The 27590-nt window shown below is 43.7% G+C and overlaps 1 protein-coding gene across 1 annotated transcript in view; it reads right to left on the bottom strand.

Annotated features, from left to right (window-relative positions):
* Positions 1-27590, bottom strand: part of ninl (ninein-like) — a 132453-nt gene that overhangs the window by 43396 nt on the left and 61467 nt on the right. Inside the window, exons 10-13 of the mRNA XM_078230189.1 lie at positions 15485-15625; positions 13784-13958; positions 5995-6105; positions 617-706 (exon numbers count right to left, since the gene is read on the bottom strand). Of these exons, the coding sequence (XP_078086315.1) occupies positions 617-706; positions 5995-6105; positions 13784-13958; positions 15485-15625 (517 nt within the window). The remainder of the gene's footprint in view (positions 1-616; positions 707-5994; positions 6106-13783; positions 13959-15484; positions 15626-27590) is intronic.

Genomic DNA, 27590 nt, shown 5'->3' with positions numbered 1-27590 from the left:
GTCCTTTTTCCATCTACCTATTAGCAGCACAGAAAAGAGGCCCTGCCAGGTTGCCTACTTGGCCCTCACTATACTAATTCTACTAGACCTTGTACCATCATCTATCTACAAGACTGATTCATCTGTGTGTGCCTATCTCATCATAGCGGTCAACTTTACTGGAAAAGTAAATTATCCAGTATCCGCTCAGCCTGCCAACCTCTGTGAAGGAATTCACCATTGGACTTTAATTCTGGATTATGGACACGCATGAAATACTCATTATTTTCTCTGTGGTGTTTGCCCTGTAAATCTTACTTTCCCTATCCCTCTTTTACCATGCAAGCTCATAGAGGATTATGTAGCAACCCTTCTACTGTGTTTTGAGTGTGTACAAATAAACTAACCCTCTGAGTTCATCCTATCTCGAGTTTGCTGTGCAGTTATTAATAGAAAATTGTATCACGCCAAAACTGAGTTGGGAAATACACCACTGCTTATAAAAGAGGAAGCAAATCAAAACACACTTCTGTTTACGGATGGATGGAGAGAATAGAAATCAGGGCTATTTAAAATAACCCCCCTCCTGTCCATAACATCTTCTAATGTTTAAAAAGATTTTTTGACCAATACCAACCCTGCACTGCTGCTCATACTCCATTATAAGCTCAGAGAACCTCTGCTCTTCACCAAAGATCTCCAGATTTGGATGATCCAGTGCTCCAAACTGAACATGGAGGGAAAAAGAGAGAAGCACAAATTAGACAAAAGAAAAGGCACACTGGTTTGTTCTCTGACACTGGGCTGGCAAATGTGGTGGGGGGTGGGGTGGGGGGCAGGTTGATGGGCAAGAGACACAATACATTATACTTGATGAAGCTAATATATTAACCAGTAGACTGTCATTTTCAGATACTCACTGACCTGTGTGCATTTCGAACGGTTAACCAGTTTCTTTTAATCTCACCAAATTCAGCTTACCCACTTATTCTTGCATTCTCAACACAGAAGCATAGCGTTGTATAGGGAGTGATATCATGGCAATAGGGTGGGGGATAGGAGTTGCCTAATGCTGTCTTATTAGGATATAGGACAGGAAAACAATGTTCTACTTCCCAGCATTTTAATTTTGTATTGCTGGTAAAACCTATATTTATTGCCCATCCCTTTTGTCCCCAAGGTGTTGGTGAGTCTTCGCCTGCCGCCCATGTAGTGAAGATGCTCCTGCAATGCTGTGGATAGGGAGTTCCAGTATTTTGACCCAGCCATGATAAGGCAATGTCAAAAAGTTGTCCAAGACTGGTTGGCATGTGTCACGGGAAGGAACCTGGATATCATGATTCATCCACTGCCTTTATCTCCCTCGGTAATAGATATCAGGAGTTTCAGGGATGAACTCTTACTGAGCTCCACACTCACCATCAACCTTCTCCCTGCTGCTCCCGACCTCCTATCAGATGATCATTACTAGAAACTGAATGTGTGGATATCAGGAGATGGCAGGAGCTCAACTCTGGTGCTTTCTAAGGTCAAATAGCTTGGCCATTCTCACCGAAGCCCACAGAAAACATTATTTGGATAAAATACTGGAGGCTGCAGTTAACGCTTGTGTAACATGAAGCAGCACTTTCAAGGAGACAAAGAGGAAATATAAAAAGCCTTTGTTTTAAGTAAAGCAACATCTTATGGCAAGAAATTGCTCCAAAAGCAGAATTGATAGATACCTCACACAGTCACAATATTCCAATGACAATGTGTGGGTATGTGGTGCTGTCAGCATAACTGTCACACAACATGATGTGACAAGCCCACCCAAAGACCATCAACCAGAAACAGGTAGAATAGCGAAACCTAACATTGAAAAGTTAAAGACCTTGACAGAAGAAAACAAGACAACCTGTTGCAAGTAGGGGAACACAGGCTGTCTTCAGAAGCAGCATCCAATGTTTAGAGGAACGCAGAAAACGACAGAGTTTGATTTTGGCAGCTCAGGAAACTGACCTCTTGTGGAAGAAGAAATTGAAAGGTTCATATTCAGGGCACGTGTTAAAATCTCAAGTGCCACATATTATCCATAAACCAAACAAGATCAAGTCCCAATAGAAAGCAACCCAGCCACAAAAAGAGGAAGAAATCCCAATCCCTATGACTATTCCATCAGCAAATGCCTGCACCCCCCCCCCCAAGATACCACTGAAGGTCAACTCTGCCAGCCCCAAGAGAAAATAATCTGGTCGAATCGAGACACCCGCACCAATAAGGAGAGAGCGAATAAAATCTGGGCATCCATGAGGCCGTCAGCAGCAGTATAATCATATTCTATCACAATCTGTAACTTCATGATCCAGCATATCCCCTAACTACCATCACAATCTAGCCAGAAGATCAACCCGGGGAATATCATCATGCATACCTAAAAGAATGACAACATGGTGAAGCTTCAACACAGGACTACTTGTGTACCAAAGAGCAGGAGCAGCATGCAATGGTCAAAGCTAAGTGACCCAACAACCAACAGATCAGATCTAAGCATCTGCAATCTTCCACATTCCGTCATGAATGGTAGTGGACAACTAAACAACTAACTACTCCACAAATAACCCCATCCATGGTGGCACAGTGGTTAGCACTACTCCTCACAGCACCAGAGACCCAGGTTCCCTGCTTGGGTCACTGTCTATGCAGAGTCTGCACGCTCTTCCCATGTCTGTGGGTTTCCTCCGGGTGCTCCAGTTTCCTCCCACAGTCTGAAAGACATGCTGATTAGGTGTGTTGGCTATGCTAAATTTTCCCTCAGTGTACCTGAACAGGCGCCTGAGTGTGGTGACTAGGGGATTTTCACAGTAACTTCATTGCAGTGTTAATGCAAGTCTACTTGTGACACCAATAAATAAACTTTAAAAAACATCCTCAAAGATGGTGGAGTTCAGCACATTAGTGTGAAGAACACGCCTGGAGCAACCATCTTCAACCAGAAGTGCATAATGGTGATCCATCTTGTATACATCCTGTTCATAAACAGCAGGACAAATCCAATCTGACCAAATGCCACCCCATCAGTGTACTCTCAATCAACAGAAGAATGATGGAAGATGCCATTGACAATGCTAACAGGTGGCACTTACGCAGCAGTAACCTGCTTACTGAAACTCAGTTTGGATTCCATCAGGCAATTGGACTCCTGACCTCATGACAGCCTTGATCCAAACATGAACAAAAATCTGAATTTCAAAGGTGAGGCAAGAGTAGGCACCTTAAGATCAAGGCAGGAACTGACTGTGCATGGCATCAAGGAGCCCTAGCAAAACCGAAGCCATTCACAATCAAGGGAAAAGCTCTCCACCATTTGGAGACATCCTCCAGCACAAAGTAAGATGATGGTAGTTGGAGGTCAATCAGTCCCAGGACATCATTTTAGGGGTTCCTCAGGGTAGTGTCCAAGGCCCTTCCATCGGCAGCCTCATTCATCAATAATCTTCCCTCCAACTTGAGATCTTAATTTGAATGTTTGTTGATGATTGTACAATGTGCAGCATTATTCACGAGTCCTCAGGTACTAAAACAGTGCTATAAGTCATGGACAACATTCAGTCTTGGGCTGAGAAGTGGCAAGTAACATTCAAGCCACACACGTGTCATATAATGTCAATGACCATCTCCAGCGAGAGGGAATCTAACCAGCTCCCCCTGACATTCAATGGCATTACTCATATTCTCCAAGTGCCTGAATGAGTACAGCTCCAAATACATTCAAGAAGCTCAACACCAACAAAAACAAAGTTCCCTCTTGATCAGGAAAGATCCCACCTTAAAAAGTAACTCCCTTCAGTACCATTGCACAGTGGCAGCAACATGTGCCATATACAAGATGCACTACAAAAACTTGTCAAGACACCTTCAACAACACCTTCCAAACCCGGAACCTCTACCACCTAACAGAGCAAGGGTAACAGATGCAAGTCACACACCATCCTGGCTTGGAACTATATCGCCATTTCTTCACTGTGACTGGGTCAAATTCCTGGAACTCCCTCCCAAATAACGCTGTAGATGTGCCTATGCCATATGGACTACAGCAGTTCAAGAAAGTGGGTAAGCAACATTTGCGCAAGGGCAACAAATGTTGGCCATGCCAGTGGTGCCTATATCCCAAAAGCAAATTTTAAAGAACTCAGGTCCTTACCCTGTGCACAAATTTACTGCATTAAGCTAACACATTACTGATTAACCTATTGGCTCAGATTTTGCAATCAGCAGCTAAGTGGCAGTGGCCTTGAAAAAAACTGCTCATAAAAATCTAACTATCTCTGCAGTTTGGATTTTCCCATTCCTGACATCATTTTGAATCGGGTGGCAGTTCAAGGGAATCTTCAGATATGCAGTAAGGTGACCAGCCAATCATATTGAAGTATTCTCACAGACACCAAACCAGCAAGTAAAAGGTGTTTTTATCCATAATTTAAATTATGTTTTAAAACTGAGTGAAATAAATGATTGGGAAGAATACATGGGCTAAAAAATCATAAGCAACTTCAAAATGAATATTTTTTAAAATTGTCTTTTTTTGGCAAATTTATCCATTTTGACCAATCCATAAACGTAAAATTAGTTTTCCACATATCAGCACTAAATGTTAACTCAGTACACCATTAAAAATCTGAATATATCTCATCCCATAAGGTGCAACTTTTCAAGGGTTTGTTCAGTGAGACTAATAATGTCAAAGTGCAAGTTAGCATCATTTCAGTGATTTCTAACTGATTGCAAACCAAAGGGGCGGACCTATCAGGAAGCACCATCACTGACTACAACTTGTGGATTTGTGCGTCTAACATCATATAGAATCATAGAATCCCTATAGTGCAGAAAGAAGCCATCCAGCCCATCAAGCATGCACCCACTCTCCAAAAGAGCATCCACCCAGGACCTTCCGCTTTGACCCATCCCTGTAACCCCACACATTTACTACGGCCAATCCTCCTAACCTGCACATCTTCGGACATATGCGCAGACTCCAGAAATTGGTGTCAGTTTCACAGGAGTAATGATGGCAAATACTAATTGTTTCACCATCATTACTGCTGTAAAATATGGGCCAGTATTCAATCCTTCTATTTGACTGTCCAAATCTCTTTCCCACCCCATACTTCTGTCCCCTCCCCTCTGACCTAATCCCCTGCTCTTTCTTATCCTCCTCTTCCCTCTTTGCTCCTTTCATCCACTCTCTCCATCTCCACCTCTCTTCCCATCAGTGCTGTCTCCCATCTAATTCAACCCTGCTTGACCTTTGTGCAATGGCCCACATCAGAGCGTAGGACCAATATTACTGCAAATCACCCAGTATTTCCCTAAAACCTAGCTTCCCAATTGCATTTTGTCCATAGAATCCCTACAGTAGAGGAGGAGGCAATTCGGCCCATCGCGTCTGCACCAACTCTTCAGCAAAACATCTTACCAGTCCGACTTTCCACCCTATCCCCGTAACTCCACATTTACCCCACTAATCCTCCTAATTTACACATCTTGGGACACTGAAGAGGCAATTTAGCATGGCCAATCCACATGACCGACACATCACTGGAGTGTGGGAAGAAACTGGAGCACCCGGAGGAAACCCATGCAGACATTGGGAGAATGTACAAATTCCACAGAGTCACCCAAGGCTGGGATCGAACCCAGGTCCCTGGCAGTGCTAACCACTGTGCGACCCTGCATTTAGCATAAACCATCTTTCAACAAGAGAAATCACCCAAAAGCAACAGTCAAATGTATTACAAGCATAGTAGTGGATGCCTGGAACTCGTTGCCGGGGGAGGTAGTGGAAGCGGATACGGTAGGTGACTGTTAAGGGGTGTCTTGACAAATACATGAATGAGATGGGAATAGAGGGATATGGTCCCTGGAAGGGTAGGGGGTTTTAGTTAAGTGGGGCAACATGGTCGGTGCAGGCTTGGAGGGCCGAAGGGCCTGTTCCTGCGCTGTAATTTTCTTTGTTCATATTACTGTGAAACTTGCTTTTTCTTTCAGCATGTAGTCAAGGTCCTTCTGTAATCTGGAAACCAGTTTCTCAGATTCAGTCAATTTTTCCACTGTTCCCACCAGTTCTTTCTGCAACCGACTGTTCTCCTGTTAAAAAGAAAATAATTACCATCAAGGAACTATTAATTAGATACAGATTAGGTTTCAGCCATGAGAACACTCTCTCTTCCAAGGCCAGAAAGAGATGGGTCAGACATTTGAGCACAAGATCTAGGCTGACACTTCAGAGGGAATGCTGCACTGCCAGAGGTGCCACATTTTGGATGACAGATTAAATCGAAGCCCCATTATCTCTCTCAGGTGCACATTAAAAAATCCCAAACCACCATTTAAAGAACAAGGGAGTTCGCCTCTTGTGTTGTGACCAACATTTATTCTTCAGTTTGACGGATGCCCCAAGCTTGTGATAGGTGCTGTATAAATGCAAATCTTGACGTTTTTGTGCTTAGAGTTAGAATTATAATAGATAAAACTTTTTATCAATTCCCTTCCTCGATTTCCTTCTGAAGAAAATTTGGTCGGGTTAAAATGAGATTCCAATTCACTGGTGCACATTTGGTTTGCTGCCTTAGGTTAATTTGAACAACCACGCCACCTATCCTTCATAGAATCATAGAACAGAATCATAGAATCCCTACAGTGCAGAAGGAGGCCATTCAGCCCATTGAGCCTGCACCAACAATAATTCCACCCAGGCCCTATCCCTGTGATCCCCCTGACACTAGGGGCAATTGAGCATGGCCAATCCACCCAACTTCCAATCTTTGAACTATGGGAGGAAACCAGAGCACCCGAAGGAAACCCACGCAGACACGGGGAGAACATGCAAACTCCACACAGACAGTCACCCGAGGCCAGAATTGAACCCGGGTCCCTGGTGTCACCATGCTGCCCCATATATATCTCTCTCAAGAGGCTGACATCCTTGCTTCCTTCCACTGCTGTCCACTCTCTTCCCCCTACCCCTATACATGACTGCTTTTTCTCCCCGTGGCTGCGAGGGTTTCCTCCGGGTGCTCCGGTTTCCTCCCACATTCCGAAAAACCTGCTGGTTAGGTGCATTGGCCATGCTAAGTTCTCCCTCAGTCCCGAACAGGCACTGGAGTGTGGCGACTAGGGGATTTTCACAGTAACTTCATTGCAGTGTTAATGTAAGCCTACTTGTGACACTAATAAACTCAAAACCTAAAAGAAAATGTCCATAATTATAATCTCCAAAGTTCTCTTGATTCAGGAATCATTCCTTTAGATTTGAAAATTACATACATAGAACAGTACAGCATAGAACAGGCCCTTCGGCCCTCGATGTTGTGCCGAGCGTTATCTGAAACCAAGATCAAGCTTACCCACTCCCCATCATCCTGGTGTGCTCCATGTGCCTATCCAATAACCGCTTAAATGTTCCTAAAGTGTCTGACTCCACTATCACTGCAGGCAGTCCATTCCACACCCCAACCACTCTCTGCGTAAAGAACCTACCTCGGACATCCTTCCTATATCTCCCACCATGAACCCTATTAGTTATGCCCCCTTGTAATAGCTCCATCCACCCGAGGAAATAGTCTTTGAACGTTCACTCTATCTATCCCCTTCATCATTTTATAAACCTCTATTAAGTCTCCCCTCAACCTCCTCCGCTCCAGAGAGAACAGCCCTAGCTCCCTCAACCTTTCCTCATAAGACCTACCCTCCAAACCAGGCAGCATCCTGGTAAATCTCCTCTGCACTCTTTCCAGTGCTTCCACATCCTTCTTATAGTGAGGTGACCAGAACGGCACACAATATTCCAAATGTGGTCTCATCAAGGTCCTGTACAGTTGCAGCATAACCCCACGGCTCTTAAACTCCAACCCCCTGTTAATAAAAGCTAATACACTATAAACTTCTTCACAGCTCTATCCACTTGAGTGGCAACCTTCAGAGATCTGTGGATATGGACCCCAAGATCTCTCTGTTCCTCCACAGTCTTCAGAACCCTACCTTTGACCCTGTAATCCACATTTAAATTTGTCATAGAATCATAGATCATAGAAACCCTACAATGCAGAAGGAGGCCATTCGGCCCATCGAGTCTGCACCGACCACAATCCCACCCAGGCCCTACCCCCACATATTTTACCTGCTAATCCCTCTAACCTACACATCCCAGGACTCTAAGGGGCAATTTTTTAACCTGGCCAATCAACCTAACCCGCACATCTTTGGACTGTGGGAGGAAACCGGAGCACCCGGAGGAAACCCACGCAGACACGAGGAGAATGTGCAAACTCCACACAGACAGTGACCCGAGCCAGGAATTGAACCCGGGGCCCTGGAGCTGTGAAGCAGCAGTGCTAACCACTGTGCTACCGTGCCGCCCACCACTGTGCTACCTAAATGAATCACCTCACATTTATTAGGGTTAAACTCCATCTGCCATTTTTCAGCCCAACTTTGCATCCTATCTATGTCTCTTTGCAGTCTACAACAGCCCTCCACCTCGTCCACTACTCCACCAATCTTGGTGTCATCAGTAAATTTACTGATCCACCCTTCAGCCCCCTCCTCTAAGTCATTAATAAAAATCACAAAGAGCAGAGGACCAAGCACTGATCCCTGTGGCACTCCGCTAGCAACCTGCCTCCAGTCCGAAAATTTTCCATCCACCACCACCCTCTGTCTTCGATCAGATCACCTGAAGAAGGGGCTCAGAGCCTCGAAAGCACCAAATAAACCTGTTGGACTTTAACCTGGTGTTGTTAAACTTCTTACTGTGTTTACCCCAGTCCAACGCCGGCATCTCCACATCATGACTTCGATCAGATAGCCAGTTACCTATCCAATCGGCCAACTTTCCCTCTATCCCACACCTCCTTACTTTCATCATAAGCCGACCATGGGATACCTTATCAAACGCCTTACTAAAATCCATGTATATGACATCAACTGCCCTACCTTCATCAACACACTTAGTTACCTCCTCAAAAAATTCTATCAAATTTGTGAGGCACGACTTGCCCTTTACAAATCCGTGCTACTATCCCAGATTAATCCGTATCTTTCTAAATGGTCGTAAATCCCATCTCCAAGGACTTTTTCCATCAATTTACCAACCACCGAAGTAAGACTAACCGGCCTATAATTACCAGGGTCATTTCTATTCCCTTTCTTAAACAGAGGAACAACATTCGCCACTCTCCAGTCCTCTGGCACCATCCCTGTGGACAGTGAGGACTCAAAGATCAAAGCCAAAGGCTCTGCAATCTCATCCATTGCCTCCCAAAGAATCCTAGGATATATTTCATCAGGCTCAGGGGACTTATCGACCTTCAGTTTATTCAAAACTGCTAGTACATCCTCCCTCCGAACATCTATTTCCTCCAGCCTATTAGCCTGTAACACCTTCTCTTCCTCAAAAACATGGCCCCTCTCCTTGGTGAACACTGAAGAAAAGTATTCATTCGTCACCTCTCCGATTTCTACTGACTCCATACACAAGTTCCCACTACTGTTCTTGACCAGCCCTAACCTCACCCTGGTCATTCGTTTATTCCTCACATAAGAGTAAAATGCCTTGGGGTTTTCCTTGATCCGACCCCCAAGGACTTCTCATGCCCCCTCCTAGCTCTCCTAAGCCCCTTTTTCAGCTCATTCCTTGCTAACTTGTAACCCTCAATCAAATTATACATGGCTCACTAATGTCCTTTAGGGAAGAAAATCTGCCATCCTTACCTGGTCTGGTTTACATGTGACTCGAGATCCACAACAATGGGGTTGACTCTTAAATGGCCTAACAAGCCACTCAGTTCAAGGGAATTAGGGATGGGCAATAAATGCTGGCACAACCAGCGACCCACATTCCATGAATGAATAAAAAAAGCAATCTGCTACTTAAGAAAGGCGAGAGAAGGAAACCAGGGAATTATAGGTCTGTTGGTCAAACATCTGTTGATGGGAAATCAATAGTCTAGAATTAAGAATGTAGGAGGTTATGTGGTGCAGTGGGTAGTGTCCCTGCCTCTAAGCCAGAAGCTCCGGGTTCAAGTTCCACTGACTTGATGGTCAAGGAAGGTATGTTCATAACGCAGTCAAACAATTTGTGTGTGTCAATCTGCAAATCCTTCCACACAAGTAATGGCTGGGGGTAAGAGTGAGAGAGACTCCTGGTCAGCTATGCTTGATATGCTTAAGCTATAATCCCCTGGTGACAGACTAGCGACCTGTTCCAGTAATTACTAGCTGTGGAAGCATATGAAAGTTTGCCTTAGTGCACCATTAGTTGCAGCAAGAGAATTGGAATAATTAAGGATTGAATACCTTGAAATTTTTCAGCTGATTAAAGAGAACCAGCACAGACTTGTAAAGGGCAAATCATGCCTGATAAACATGATAGAATTTTTTGAAGAGGTGACTTAAGTAGCAGACAGGGGTTGCCTCTGGATGTTATTTATTTATATGGACCTCCAGAAGGCATTTGATAAAGTCCCTCATGGGAGACAATTAGCAAATGTTGAAGCTTGTGGAACTGAAGACAAGTCATTGACCTGGTTAGGAAACTGGCTGAGTGGCAGGAGATAGAGAGTAGCAATAATGGGCAGGCTTTCTAATTTGCAGAATGTGACTTGTAGCGCCCCACAAGGATCTATGTTGGGGCTTCAATTACTCACCATAATTATTAACCACTTATATAATGGGATAGAAACTAATTTATCCAAGTTTGCCAAAGGCACAAAGATAGGTGGCAATGTAAGGAGCGTAGATAGAAGCACAAAACTAAAAAGAGATATCAATGTATTAAATGAATGGGGAAAACAGTAGAAAATAGGAAGATGTCAGGTCACCAACGTTGGATCCAAGTAGGATGGACTAAAATGCTTTCTTAATAGTGAAAAGGTAAAAACCGTGGAGATACAAAGAGGATTAGAGAAATATGTACGTGGATCCAAAAAAATGAGTAGCCCATTCAGCCCCTCAAGCCTGCTCCTCCATTTGGTAAGATCATGGCTGATCTGATTTTGGCCTCAACTGGATTTTCTTGTCTACCCCCTATAAACTGACTACCTTGTTAATCAAAAATCTATTTAACTCAGCCTTAAAAATATTCAATCACCACTCTCTGGGGAAAAGAATTCCGCAGACTAACGATCCTCTGAGGAAAAAAAATATTTCCTCACTGTCGACTTAAGTGGGAGACCTCTTATTTTTAAACTGTGTCCCTTTGTTCTCATGTCTCCCACAGGGGAAACATTCTCTTGGCATCCATCCTGTCAAGTCCCTTCAGGGTCTTGTATGTTTCAATAAGATCACCACTTATTCTTCTAAACTTATCCAACTTTCCCTCATAAGGGAAGCACGTCATTGCAGGAATCGGTTGAATGTATCTTCTCTGAATAGCTTCTAATTAAATTATGTCTTTATTCAAGTAAGGGGACCAAAACTGTGTTCAGTATTCCAGATATGGCGAGGAATATTCCCAAAAATTGACTACATGTCATTTCGGGCAAGAAAACCACTGCGATTCGTGCCAGCATGTCTGGCACAAATCTGATTGCGATCTTCCCGCACTCATGTCATTTTTTTCGGAAGGGGGCTAGTTTTGCACCGATTCGGAGAGGGGCAGGGCCTAAACACTCAGCTTCATAGAAATCAGGCAAGTGAAATTGAAGACACCCCCCCTACTCCCCCCACAGTGTTCCCTTACTCCTCAAAACATACATCACTGGCAATGGGTCATTGGAATCTTCCCAATGGGTACCTCTACCGGCCCCACTCCTGGCACTGCCAACTTGGCATTTTTATTCTTCCTGTCAAAGTGGACACGCTCCCTTTTTCCCATACTATACTCCAAATTGTTGATGCAGCACCTTATCAAATACCTTTTGGAAATCCAAGTACAAGTACACCACATCCACAGGTTCCCCTTTATCTACGTTGCATGTTCTTCCTCAAAGAACTTTAATAAATTAGTCAAACACAATTTACCCTTCACAACAACATGTTGACTCTGCCTGATTGCATTAAGTAGACAGGTACTGAAAAAATCAAAAATCAAAAGAATGTTGGCCTTTATATATGGAGGACCGGAATACAAGGAGGTAGGAGTTATGCTTCAGCTAAACAAAGCCCTGGTTAGAGCACAGCGGGAGTACTGTGAGTAGTTCTGAGTGCCACACCTTAGGAAGGATATATTGGCCCTGGAAGGAGCGATTTGCCAGAATGATCCTTGAACTCCAAAGGTTAAGTTCTGTGGAGAGACTACATAAAGTAGTCCCCAATTTATGAGTTTAAAGGATGATTTGATCAAAATATTCTGAATATTATGAGAAACAGATAGGCTATATAGAAAGAAATTATTTCCACTTGTTAGGGAGTCTAAGGCGATGGGGGCATAGTCTAATAAATAGAGCCACATCTTTCAAAGGGAAATTAGGAAAGATGTGCAGGTTAGGTTGATTGGCCATACTAAATTGATTCTTACTGTCAGGGGATTAGTAGGGTAACTATGTGGGGATACAGGAATAGGGCCTGGGTGGGATTGTGGTCAGTGCAAACTCGATGGGCTGAATGATCTCCTTCTGCACTGTAGGATTCTATGATTGTATGAAAAGGTTTGAAGATCCTAAATGATTTACTGCTGTGCCTATGTTTTGTGACAAAATATATCTTGCCAAATCAAAGGTATTGGGCACAGTGAAGACTAAATTTTATGGGGGCAAAAGGGCAAAAGTAACTTGGAAAACACGGCCAGAAATGGAACACAAGTATTTTATAAAATGACCAGAATTTTGAGATCTAATTTCCAATACATTCTACTCACTAAGAATATTTTAAGCCATTATAAAATTCAGTTTTCATCTCAAATTTCGCAAGGCAATGGAAAGCTGGAAAAATAGCTGTGCATTGAACCCACAAAATAACTACATTTTCCATCTGATATGATGGGACCCAACACTCAGACCGATGCTGCTTACTGGTATGGACAGCCTTCCATAATCGGACAAATGGCAGTCATTTGCCATGACTATAGATGTCAATTACAAAGGCTTAAGGCATAATACAGGTCAGTTTAGCCCAGTTAGCTGGATTGTTGGTTAGAGATGCAGAGCGATGCCAACAGCGCAGGTTTAATTCCTGTACCAGCTGAGGTTATTCATGTAAGCCCCGCCTTCTCAACCTTGCCCCTCACCTGAGATGTGGTGATTCTCATGTTAAATCACCACCAGTCAGCTCCCCCCCCTCAAAAGGGGAGAGTAGCCGATGGTCATCTGGGACTATGGCGACTTCATAAAAATGTGTACCAACTTTTTGAGCAGTTCAGCAGCTGTTCATGCCTTACATTCTTCAACTCTACACCATACAGGTGACACTGACTATCCATCGATCCTTCACTCTCTGCAGTTTAGATCATTAATGGGATATACAAACAAAGTGAGAGGCTGAAGATTTTCTCCATGCTTTTTAAAGATGTCTTCTTTAATCAGTCACCTTGTAAAGAGGGCAAATTGAGGCGATGCCAGTACGCCTGCTAATAGACAGTGGGAGCTGCGATAGATTACTCCACAGCCCTTTGCCCCTGCACCATGTAAACTCAGCCAAAGTGGTAGGAGAACACAGTGGATGATCTCAGCCTGGTCATCTCAATAGGAATTATCAAAGCATTCCTCCACATTTCCCTTCCTATCCTGTGTCTAGGCCATGGGGAAAAGAAGGGAGGGAAAAAAAACTGAAAATAAAATAAAATTCTCCAGGCCAAATGGGAAAGGTGCCATGTTATTCTTCAACATACCTTCATTGATAGCTTCAGCTTCTCTTGGAAATGGATCTCCTCTGATCGGAGGGAATCTATCTCGTGTTCCAATTCTGCTCGCTGTGTGTTCACCTGCTGTGTCATCAGCTCCTGCTCCCTGTCCATCTCCAATTTAATTGCTGCCACCTTTTCCTTGTATCCTTGATCCAGGTGCCTGTGGTGGTGGTGGGAGGGGGGTGGGGCAGTTGGTTGGAGGGGGAAAAGGTGAGCATCCAATTTACTACAGTTACAGTACACTGCAAGGAATGATTGAATATTGTTACAGTCTCTCCAGAAAATTCAACTGTGCAAAACATTTGGCTTTAACAATAAAATCTGGGGAGAAACCTCTTTACTCACAGAGAGGTTAGAATTGGAAACCTCACTATCATATGGAGCAGTTGAGGCTATTAGAAATACACATATTCTAAGGGGAAAGTACATGTTAGGTACATGAAGGAGAAAGGAACAGAAGGATGTGAGATAGGGCTCAATCAAGTGAAATGGGAGGAGGCTCATGTTGAGCATAAACAACAGCCAAATTGACCACATTGTCTGTTGTATATTCTGAAAAACTGATTCTGTATAAAAAAAAGTATAATCCAATGTCTATTGCAAATGTTGCTCTGCGCAACTTTCTTCATTGAGTCCTTCTCTAGGCAGTGGCTGGTGTTGGGAGAAGATTCCACATGCATCTAATAACCATACCAAATAGCTATTGATATCTTGGTGTTGATAATTCCACTATCGGGGGGGCGGGGGCCATCATAAAGAATTCTGGTGCACAATCGATGGGCCTAACAGCCTCTTCTACACTGTAGGAATTCTGTGATTTATATGCTCTTTACGCAAGAAATTACCATCAGGTGGGGAGGGTGATGGGTGACACCTTTGGGGACTTTGGCAATCAAGGGGATTGATTCTGTATCTAGCTATCTGATCCTGGGGACAACAAGGCCCCCAATGCTCATGATCCAAAGGAGGGGAAGTTGGCCAACGTTCGTCCTCCTGATTCACATCCAGCAACTCCTGCTGGAGAGAACGAGGATGTGTGTGTGTGTACGACAACAATTGGAGAGCTGGGTCAAATTAGGCCTCCAGAGGTCAGACTGGCCATCAATACACACCATCAGGACTAAAAGCTGCTCAGCTGAAGCAGTAGAGGGCACCCAAAAGCTATGGAATCAAACTTCAGAAAAGGACAGGGGTAAAAAAAATCTAAGGATAGTATTGCAACTCATCAAGAGCTAAGCATAGATGTTCTACAAGAAAGCTACCAATTAACTGTTAAGCATGGACACAGCCTGCAAGTTGGACATGTGCTCCCAAACCTACAATCTCCACCACCAAGAAAGTCAAGGGCAGCTGGTGCAAAGGAATACCATTGTCCCCAAGTTACATGCCATCTTGACTTGGCCACCTTCTTTTTTATTGAAGCTGGGTCATACCTGGAACTCAACACCCAACAACATTTGGCAACAACCTTACCACATGGGCTGGAGTGCTTCAAGAAGGCAGCTCAGCATCAGCTTTCCAGGGTCCCCAAGGGATGGGTAAAAAATACCTGTTTTGTCAGTAACATCCCACAAAAATAATTTCTAGGAGCTGGAATATTTTTTCCTTTTCCTGCATCCTGAGAGATCTCCATATCTGGGGAGCAAAGAGTAAACAAAATAAATTCAAATATCATCTCCCACTGACTTGATTTTGGTCTCATTGCGCAATTCCATGGTGGCATGTCGGTCATCAACCTCCTTGGCTAACTGGACATTTCGCTTCTCTGCTCTATCCAAATCCACTTTGACTTTGTCTCTCTCCTTGTGCAGTTGTTGGATTTGCCCTCTGAAAAAACAAGGCGTGTGCAATATCAATTCAAATCCATTTGTTATACAAATAAAATCATTGATATAGGAATAAAAAGTCATTAAAATGAGAAGTTTCCTATTTTTAATAAATAAACACTATACGGAAGGATGCTAAAATGTTCTCTCGAAGAATGAGGGTCCACACAACTGGAGGACCACAGTGTCCTGGGTAATCTAATGGACCAGCATACATTAAATTAGGGCAAGCACATGATGATTTAAAATAGCTTTCTGCTAAACACTGGACTGTCAGCCATGTATTGTGCAAGTGGACGTAGGGAACAGGAATCTTGACAGATAAAAGAGGATGATGCAATGCTTGGAAATATTATAAACCAATGCATCTGTTTGATTAGTCATGTGATGTGTTCGAGAATACTTAAGTGTCCATGACTGGAGTCAAAGCAAGACTCTAGATCAAACCTGATAGCATCCCTAGATGCTTAAAGGCAACAACTGTGCCATATGCAATTAAACGGAAAGTAGCGATTGAACCTATAAGAATGGGTGATTGGACAACTCCAATGATCCGTCATTACACCAGATGGTTCTACAAGAATTTGTGGTGATTTTGAGATGGCAATAAATCCAGGGCTGTGTGTCACCCAGTACCCCTTATCTGGGGAGTCAGCAGTTGGGTGAGACAGACTTGTTCCAAGCATATATCCAAATGAAGGTGGCAAATAAGTTGTGACTCACAAAGGGTTGTTCCAGTATGAATGCCTACCTTTTGGAATAACATCAGCACTGGCCTTATTCCAAAAGTCATTGGATCAAATCCTAAGTGGCCTCAACAGTATCCAGTGTTATCTGGACAACATTCTGATCACAGGCAAAAACGAAAAGGAATATTTACAAAACTTAAAAGAAATACTGGGGCATCTAAGGAAGCCAACCTTCATGTGAAGAAAGAAAAATGTGAATTTTTCCAAGTGTCAATCAGTTATTTAGGTCACATAATAGATAAAGATGGCCTCCATAAAGAATCTAAGAAAATGACAGCAATCCCAGAGGCACCAAGGCCACAGAACATGTCACAGTTGCGATCATTTTTAGGGCTAATATATTACTATGGAAAATTTATTCTAAACCATGCAACACTACTTAAACCACTTCATACCATTTTTGTGTGCTAACCAACAATAGAACTGGATGAGAGTGTGTGAAAATACACACAAAAGAGTTAGAGACGTGCTAAAGAAATCAGTAGTATTGGTCCATTTTAACCCAAAGTTGAAAATGTAACTATCATGTGACGTATTGTCCCATGGGGTGAGTGCAGTTGTCTCACAATCCAACAGGGGAAGAAAGACCAATAATATTCACATCGTGAACTTTATCAAGTGCTGAACAGAATTATGCTCAACTTGAGAAAGAAGCCCTGAGCATAATTTTTGGAATTAAACAATTTCACCAGTACCTTTATGGGCGACACTTCAACTTGTTGACCACAGACCGTTGACAACAATTTTTGGTCCATACAAGGGAATTCCATCATTAGCTGCAAGCTGTCTACAAATATGGTCTTCAATACTATCAGCAGATAGTTATGATATCAAATATAGGAAATCAGAATAGCACACCAACACTGATATCTTGTTGAGATTGCCAAGTTAGGACAAAACCAAATCACAGGTTAGCTACATCAATATATTACATTTTTCCCAGGTAGAGTGAGTATCAATATCATCTCAGGTGCAAAAACAAGGAATGATCCAGTGATGGAGAAAGTTATGAACATGATCTCAAGAGGAACATTACTGGTCAAAGGAAGAATCCTGAATTCAGACCTTATATCACAAGGGAACTGGAATTAACTGTCCAAAATGGATCACTGCTATGAGGGAATCAGAGTGATCATTCCTCCATGTTTTTGAAGCCGAATCCTGAATCAACTGCACAAAAGGTCATCCAGGGATAGTAAGAATGAAAGAACTTGCAAGAAGCTATTTTTAGTGGTCGGAACTTGACTTATAAATAGAAGAAAAAGTGGGGCAATGCCGGCCCTGTGCTAGAATATGAAACACTCCAGCTCTATAACCACTTCATCCGTGGGATTGGCCAAAACAACCATGGCAGCAAATACACAGGTGTTGTGGGGTCAATCGTTTCTTGTCCTAGTTAATGCACATTCAAAATGGCCCAAAGTCTGGATGATGAAACCCACCATGACAGAAAGAACCACAAGATTTGAAAAACCTGAACAACTGGGCAATGATAACGGAACACAATTTACATCTAAGGAATTTGTGGATTACCTTAAGAGCAATGGTATACAGCGCATAAGGACTGCACCATACCATCCGCCCACTAATGGATCGATGGAGAGGCTAATACTGTCACTGAAACATGTCATTAAATCATCAAAAGATGGAGGTTTGTTACCCAGGAGAGTAAACATCCTTCTCATGTCCTATCGGAACACTGCTCATGCGACAAAATTTTCCAACAATGTTGTTCTCGAGAAGGAAACTGAGAACCAGATTTGATTTACTAATCCCACCTGACGCTACTACAATAGTAAAGTGAACAACAACAAGCGCAAGTTACCATGAAAAAACGTCGAAACGGAGGAGTTTTAATCAAGGAGCAGAGAGTTTTAGTGAGAAACTACTCTACAAGTGAGAAGTGGGTGCCTGTAAATATTCTAGCTAAGACAGTCCCGATGTCTTATACACAGATCAAATCCTCTCTTCAAAAAGTGAATTAGTGGAGACAGTATCAGAAGGGCTCAAGTCAGACACCCGAAATTGTGAAATCCCTGAACCAAGTATTACTTCGGAACCAAGTTTAGATTCAAATTTCAGGCGGCATGTGACACAGTGATTAATAGTGCAGCCTCATAACGCCAGGTAAAATTCCGGTCTTAGGTGAGAGTGTGTGTGAAGTTCGCACATTCTCCCCGTGTCTGCGTGGATTTCCTCCAGGTGCCCCAGTTTCCTCTCAGTCCAAAGATGTGTGGATTAGGTGCATTGGACATGCCAAATTGTGCCCTTAGTGTCCCGGGATGCATAGATTAGAGGGATTAGTGGGGTAAATATGTGGGGTTATGGGGATAGGGCCTGGGTGGGATTGTTGTCGGTGCAGACTCGATGGGCCGAATGGCCTCCTACTGCATTGTAGGGATTCTATGATATAATAATACTTGGTAATGTAACCTATGTTCATAGTGGGTAAATGTAAATGTTTAAGCCAGTCTCCCACATTCTAACCTCCGTAAACTCTGCTGCCTGAGGTTAGAATATGGGAGACTGGCTTAAAGTTCCTTGTTGTACTATTGAACTACAGGGGAGGGATGTTATGTTTTGTAAGCCAATGCAACTCGGTTTGATTAGTCACGTGCCGTGTAGTAATGTCATCAGAGACATTCACAGATTTTCCCCTCTCTTCCATCCTGGGCTGTAAGCAAGCAACACCTATCCAATGAAGCTCAACTAACTGGTTAAGTATCCCACCACGTGGCAACCTTTTCATCCTTTTATCTTGCTGTACAAGTGGGCTGACCATGTTACAATATGTGGAGATGCCGGCGTTGGATTGGGGTAAACACACTAAGAAGTCTTACAACACCAGGTTAAAGTCCAACAGGTTTATTTGGTAGCCAAATAAACCTGTTGGACTTTAACCTGGTGTTGTCAGACTTCTTACTATGTTACAATATAACACTAAGAAATCCATTGCTTAGGGCTTTGGCAGCTGAAGCAAGTGGGGGTGCTCGAGAGGCTAGAATTAGATGATTTGTAGAGCTTTTGGGCTGAGGAGATTTAAGAGGTAGAAAGGGGCATGGCCATGAAGAGATCTGAAGCCATTGCAGTATTGCTTAATTGGGAGGCAGAGTCGGTCAGTGAGCAGAGGTGACGTGGGAATGGAATTTGGTACAAGGAAGGACTCAGGCAGCAGAGGCATCAAAGGTGCATATGAGGGTTTGAGCAGTAGATGAGCTGAAGCAAGGACAGGGTTGAGCAATGTTATGGAAGTGGAATTGGCAGTCTTAAAGTCAGGGCATGAATGCATGTTCAGGGTGAAGTGTGACACCAGGGGTGTGAACAATCTTGCTCAGCCGGACAGTTGCCAAGGAAGAGGTCTGAAGTTGGTAGCTAGGAAACAGAGTTTGTAGCCTGGACCAATAGCAATGGCTTTGGTCTTCCCATTACACAATTGAAGACAATTTCTGCTCATCCAGTGCTGGATGTCAGACACGCTGTCGGATTATTTGGTGAAAGTGGAGGAATCAGGTGAGGTGGTAATGATTTGAAATAGATCTATTCCTGATGCTTTTGAGAAATGGTACTGAGCTAATTAACGAAATCATAGAAATCATAGAAACCCTACAGTACAGAAAGGGGCCATTCAGCCCATCGCGTCTGCACCGACCACAATCCCACCCAGCCCCTACCCCCATATCCCTACACATTTTACCCACTAATCCCTCTAATCTACGCATCCCAGGACACTAAGGGGCAATTTTAGCATGGCCAATCAACCTAACCCGCACATCTTTGGACTGTGGGAGGAAACCGGAGCACCCGGAGGAAACCCACGCAGACACGAGGAGAATGTGCAAACTCCACACAGACAGTGACCCAAGCTGGGAATCGAACCCAGGTCCCTGGAGCTGTGAAGCAGCAGTGCTAACCACTGTGCTAAAATGGAACCATGGTAATGGGCTAATTGGAACAGAATGTATTTTCACTGTGTGTGTGCATCTTAGTATAACCAATTAATTGCAATTAAACAATGTTTAGTATAATTAATTGGTTATAGTGTCACGTTCATGTAGCTTTGTTTCACTGTAATTGAGATTTTGTGCATATGATCAATAATGACCAAAGAGAAAAATGGTACTAAGTGTAGACAAATTTTGGGCACTCATACAGGAATCAATAAAGACCTGATCCTGCATTGTTACAAATGCATGTGTGTACACACTGGTATTTGTGTGTATACACTGGTATTTAAAGTGACAAGACACATTAGAACAACAGAATTTAAATCTTGTTGAGTCAGTGTTAGTTCCAAATAAATAGTTCCCACACATCAGATCGAGGGGTTCTCTTCAAACTAAAAGGGATTGAAGATCTGGGAAGATTCTGAGTGAAAGCAAGACACTTCTTCACAATCTAAAGGGTTAGGGCAGCAAAACCATAAGGCGTTAGTGTTACCATGTCTAATGCTGGGGACTCATTAGTTAGTGGTAGAGGCTGGGGCCAGAGGAGAAGGAGTTTCAGAACGTACAGAGCTTCTAGCAACAGCCAAACAGCCAACAGAAAATCGGTAATTCCAGAGATAAAGAGCAGCCAGGACTATTCAGACACTGGAACAGCACCTTGCAGGCAAACAGAGCAAAAAGCAAGACCCATAGGAAGGAATATCAAAGTTGCAGCATGCAAAGTTGGTAGTGACCCTGGCAGGCCACAGTAGTTGGAAGGGCCCCATGTCATGTAAAAGGGACAGAAGGCCAGCAGGTGGCAGTGTTGGCTTGCCCAGCTGAGACGATTTCTCCCGGTCTAAAAATTGTTGAGACTTTAGAACAGAGAGTATGGCCATAAATCCCCAATATATCCCCTTTACTTTCTCTGACTTCAGAGATCAGAGCCTACATAGTTCAACTGGCAATGTTAGATAACAAGGAACAGCCTATTCGACTCCTCGGATACTTGTCAGCCCACAACAGTTCAACTCAACCACGCTGTGATCAAGGGACACACTCAGACAGGCAAAGACAGAGCATAGTTAGGATTCTTCCACTCCCTATTATAGTAAGAAGTCTCACAACACCAAGTTAAAGTCCAACTAGTTTATTTGGTTCATGGGCTTTCAGAGTGCTGCCCCTTCATCAGGTGAGTGGCCCACTCACCTGAGGAAGGAGCAGTGCTCCAAAAGCTCGTAAACCAAATAAACTAAGAACAAAGAAAATTACAGCACAGGAACAGGCCCTTCGGCCCTCCAAGCCTGCACCAACCATGCTGCCTGACTTAACTAAAACCCCCTCCGCTTCCGGGGACCATAACCCTCTATTCCCATCTCATTCATGTACTTGTCAAGACGCCCCTTAAAAGTCAAAAGTCAACTAGTTGGACTTTAACCTGGTGTTGAGACTTTTTACTGTGCCGACCCCAGCATCTCCACATCATGACTCTCTGTCATGGTTATGAAGGCAACATTACAGTTAGTGGGTTTGGGGAGGACTAGAAGAAGAAGAGGGATAAGGTTTCAGGACATGCCAGAAAGAGACTGTTGATTTCAGCTCCACCTCATCTTGAAGAGAGTTAATACCAGGTCTTTCGCAGCATACAACTGTTATATAGAAATATACATTTAAAAGTTGAATCTGATTGTTCTAATCAATTCCTTCTAACTGTGGGGTGGGGTAATTTGCAACTTCATCAACACAAAATGGTCAACAGACTTTAAAATGGAAAATTTGAGTTTTTGGTAATCCTACTCTGACCCCAATCGCACTGCTATTTGGAGGAAGCAGGTGTAGAAATCGAGTGAAGTTTCACCAGGTGTCGCATTTGAATCATTGTTGACATTAACCATCAAACTATCCAAAGTAAGATCAAGATACGGAATCAATCCCCTTGATTGCCAAAGTCCCCAAAAGGTGTCTCCCATCACCGTCCCCTCCCCATCTGATGACAATTTCTTGCGTTAAAGAGCATATAAATCACAGAATTCCTACAGTGTAGAAGAGGCTATTAGGCCCATTGATTGTGCACCAGAATTCTTTATGATGGCATCCCCCCCCCACAGTGGAATTATCCACACCAACGTATCAATAACTATTTGGTACAGGTATTAGATGCATTGGAATCTTATTCCAACACCAGCCAGTGCCTAGAGAAGGAGACAATGAAGAAAGTTGCGTGGAGCAACATTTGCAATAGACATTGGATTATACTTTTATTGTTTAGTGTTATATGATACACTCAGTTCGAACGCTGATGCTGATGTTTCAGTTAATTGTGGGGTAATTTTAATTTACTACAGATGGGCAGGTCTGAAAACAAGATCTTCATACAACTGGACAATCCTGCTGAACGGACTAAAAAAAACTGTACACGTTACCCTACCCTGGCAGAGTAAGAAGAATTGGATAAGTGTGGAATGACAGCCCACACTGCCCATGGATCTAAATGTCATGAATCAGCACATATTAAACTTAATATAAGACCAGCGCATGATGAGTTAAAATGGCTTTCCACTGAATATGGGACAGAGAGGTTGAATTTGGCAATGTAAGCTATGCAGCAGATAAGAGTGTGGAGATGCATCTCCACAGATAAAGAGGCTGATGCAATGTCAGAAAGTAAGTATTCAGCAATGTCTGTAATGACCTGGAATACATCTACCTGGTCACTGGTGCTTATGAGAAATGGTACTGGGATCATGAGTATGGTATCTCAATAAATACCTGGCCCTGCATTGTTACAATTGCATGTGCGTTCACTAGTGTTTGAACCAATAAGGCCAATTAGAACAAGAAAGCAGTTCTTGCCAGCTGGTTAGCACTGCTGCCTCACAGCGCCAGGGACCTGGGTTTGATTCCCGGCTTGGGTTCGCTGTCTGTGCAGAGTCTGCACGTTCTCCCTGTGTCTATGTGGTTTCCTCTGGGGATTACAGTTTCCTCCCACAGTCTGAAAGACTTGCTGATTAGGTGCATTGGCCATGCTAAATTTTCCCTCAGTGTACTTGAACAGGCGTCAAAGTGTGGCGACTAGGAGATTTTCACAGTAACTTCACTGCAGTGTTAATGTAAGCCTACTTGTGACTAATAAACAAATTTAAACTTCAAAGCTCCTGTATGAAGAACTATCAGAACGTTAGTTTACTAATTAAGTATTACTTAATTACTTTTTGGATGCAATTCTAGCCTTTAACACATCCTACAAACTGGAGCAGTCACATTCCAACTTTACGCACTCATTTTTGAAGTACTTGGCATTCCTGTGATAAAGAAAGTATGTGCACTCGCACAGTGTTTTTCACAGTACCTTCACTGTTGTAATGTAGGGAAATGGCAGCCAATTTCAGCACAGCAAATGCCAAGATAATAATGACCAGATAATCTGTTACAGTGGTGCTGGCTGGGGGACGACTATTGGTCAGGGCACAGTGCAACTCCCCAGCTCATTTTCAAACTGTGGATCTTTTACATCCACACAGGTAAGCAGGTTGGATTTCAGTTTAATATTTCACCTGAAAGACAAGACCTTTGCACTGGAATGTAGGAACTAACAGATACTTATTTCTGAAAACAAAAAAGGAGCATCACATTTTACCGGTAACAACAGCAGATGGTTTCATTTATATAGCACCTTTAAAGTAATAAAACGTTCCAAGGTGATTCATGGGAGTTGGAGAAACATAATGGCTGGCATTCGCCGGCCTGCTCCGCAATCTGGGGAACATCAGCGGAGGGCCTGTAGTGAGGTTTGCGACCGGCACTGCACATGCACCGATCTCTGCACTGACAGACTGGCACATGCGCAGTGGCCCACTCAGCGCTATGCTGCCGGCTTCTCGGGCAGGATGAAGCCCCACCCCCCACTTTACAGAGGGAATCACGCTGAGGCGCACTGTATTGCTCAGAGTGTCAGAAGATTCGTTCAGGTAAGTATGCCCAAATACTCCTGTTTTCCCACCCAATAGGCACTTAGTTTTGCTTTAGAAACATAGACACATAGAAAACTACAGCACAAATCAGGCCCTTCGGCCCCACAAGTTGTGCCGAACATTACCCCACCTTTTAGGCCTACCTATAACCCTCCATCCTATTAAGTCCCATGTACTCATCCAGGAGTCTCTTAAAAGACCCTATTGAGTTTGCCTCCACCACCACTGACGGCAGCCGATTCCACTCGCCCACCACCCTCTGTGTGAAAAACTTTCCCCTAACATTTCCCCTGTACCTATCCCCCAGCACCTTAAACCTGTGTCCTCTCATAGCAGCCATTTCCACCCTGGGAAAAAGCCTCTGAGAGTCCACCTGATCTATGCCTCTCAACATCTTATATACCTCTATTAGGTCTCCTCTCACCCTACGTCTCTCCAAGGAGAAAAGACCGAGCTCCCTCAGCCTATCCTCATAAGGCATGCCACTCAATCCAGGCAACATTCTTGTAAATCTCCTCTGCACCCTTTCAATCTTTTCCACATCCTTCCTGTAATGAGGCGACCAGAACTCAGCACAGTACTCCAAGTGGGGTCTGACGAGGGTCTTATATAGCTGCATCATTATCCCCGGACTCCTAAACTCAATCCCTCGATTGATAAAGGCCAGCACACCATACGCCTTCTTAACCACCTCCTCCACCTGCGGGGCCGATTTTAGAGTCCTATGGACCCGGACCCCAAGGTCCTTCTGATCCTCTACCGTACTAAGAGTCTTTCCCTTTATATTATACTCCTTCATCCCATTTGACCTGCCAAAATGGACCACTACACATTTATCTGGGTTGAAGTCCATCTGCCACTTCTCTGCCCAGCCTTGCATCCTATCTATGTCCCTCTGTAACTTCTGACATCCCTCCAGACTATCCACAACCCCACCAACCTTCGTGTCGTCGGCAAACTTACCAGCCCATCCCTCCACTTCCTCATCCAGGTCATTTATGAAAATGACAAACAGCAAGGGTCCCAGAACAGATCCCTGGGACACACCACTGGTGACCGACCTCCAATTAGAAAAAGACCCATCTATACACACTCTCTGCCTCCTTTGGGCAAGCCAGTTCTGGATCCACAGGGCAACAGCCCCTTGGATCCCATGCCCTCTCACTTTTTCGAGAAGCCTTGCATGGGGGACCTTATCGAACGCCTTGCTAAAATCCATATAAACCACATCTACCGCTTTCCCTTCGTCAATGTGTTTAGCCACATTTTCGAAGAACTCCACCAGGCTCGTAAGGCACGATCTGCCTTTGACAAAGCCGTGCTGAGTATTCTTGAGCATACTAAACCTCTCTAAATGCTCTTTGGGAGAATCCGGCCAATAACTCTATATGGCTTGGTGTCAAATTATGAGAGATGTTCAAAGCTTGGTCAAAGAGATAGGATTTGAGGAGGACAGCAAAAAAGGGAGGGAATTCCAGAGCTTAGCGCCTAGCCAACTGCAGGCAGGCTATCAATGGTGGAGTAATTAAAATTGGGGATGCTAAAGGCGTCACAATTAGAGGAACACATATCTCAAAGGGCTTGCGGGACTGGAGATTACAGAGATAGGGAGGGATGAGGCCATGGAGGGATCTGAAAAAAAGGATTAGAATTTTTAAGATTGAGGCATTGCTTAACCGGGACCCAATGTAGGACAGCGAGCATGTTGTTGATTAATGAACAGGATTTCATGCAAGGAAACGGAAATGTTTTCAGTGACGTCAAGTTTACGGCATGTAGAATGTGGAGACTAACCAGGAGAGCATCAGGATAGTCTGGACTAGGCAACAGATTTCTGGTGTCGTTCCGGAAATAACCTGGTGTTGTTAAAACTTACTAGGTAACAGAAGCATGGATTAGAGTTTCAGCGACAGATGAACTGAGTCAGGGACAGAGTTGGGTGATGCAACGACAGTGGAAATAGACCGACTGTCTTGGCAATGAGGTAGATATATGACTGAAACTTCACCTCATGACATCAAGGTTGCCAAACAAGCTGGTTCAGCATCAAACATAGTCAGGGAAAGCGATGGATTTGGTAGCTGGGGAACAGAGTTTGTAGCATGGATCAAAGCCAATGGCTTCAGTCTTAGCAATATTTAATTGGGGGACATTTCTGCTCATCCAGAACTAGATGTCGGACAAGCTGTCAGACAATTTAGAGGTAGTGAAGGGATAGAAAGAGGTGGTGGTGAGGGAGATCTGGGAATTGTCAGAGTACATTTAGGAACTGATCTGTGTTTTCGGATGATGTTGTCATGGGTAAGCCTGTAGAAGAGAAATAGGAGAGGGCCAAAGATAGTTCCTTGGAGGACACTTGAGTAACAGTACAGGAGCAGGAAGAGAAGCCATTGCAGGTGATTCTCCAATTATGAATAGATTGACAAGAAGGGAAACGAGTGAGTGCAGTCCCACTCAGCTGGCTGGCAGTGAAGTGGTGTTAGCGGAGGATGGTGTGAGGAGACAGGTTAGGAAGGACGAGGAGGAATTGTTTACTTTTGTCACAGTCACACAAGATGTAATCTGTCACTTTGATAAGAGTAATTTTGGTACTATAGCAGGGCAGAAACACAATTGGAGGGATTCAAATAGGGTTCAGGAGAGATGGGCACAAATTTGAGAGGTGATAACATGTTCAAGGACTTTGAGGAAGAAAGTGAGGTTGAAGTTGGATTGGTTGCATACAAGGATGAAGGGGCAGAGTCAAGGGTTGTTCCTTGAGCAAGGGGGTGATGACGGCAGATTTGACAGGGAGAGAACCTGTCAGCTAACATGGGAACCAGGAAGGGAAGTTAGGTGGTCAGTTGTTTCATGGGAATAGGACCTAGATCTCAGAAGGTGTCAGCTCAGTATGGGGTGGGTGGGGGTGGTTAGGTGGTTTGGTGAAGAGAGAGAGAAGAGAAACTAAAAAAAATACCAGTTCAGGGCTAGGACATGAGGGAGGCCTTAGAGAAGCTTTGACCCAATAGGCTAAGAGAATGGAGGGAAGTGGCAAAGGCAGCTGATCAAATGATCTCAGTCTTAGTGAAATAGAAATCCATGGTGAACAAGGGGTCAAAGACTAGACAGTAGAGATTTTGAAAGTGCCATTATATGAATTGAGGGATGGACATAGAAGAAAATCTGGGATGAAGGATACGGGCGGAGGACAATAAGGAACTGATCAGAGTTGGCATTAACTGTGATTGATACAATGGGTGTAGTGAGACCACTTGAAGGTTATTTACAATTTTATGCAGTGTTAGTTCTCGTGCCGATGGTTTGTGTTCTCATGGTGAGAACAA

This window comes from Mustelus asterias, chromosome 15 (assembly GCF_964213995.1).
Source record: "Mustelus asterias chromosome 15, sMusAst1.hap1.1, whole genome shotgun sequence".
NCBI lineage: Eukaryota > Metazoa > Chordata > Chondrichthyes > Carcharhiniformes > Triakidae > Mustelus > Mustelus asterias.
This window is presented reverse-complemented; position numbering and strand designations above follow the sequence as displayed.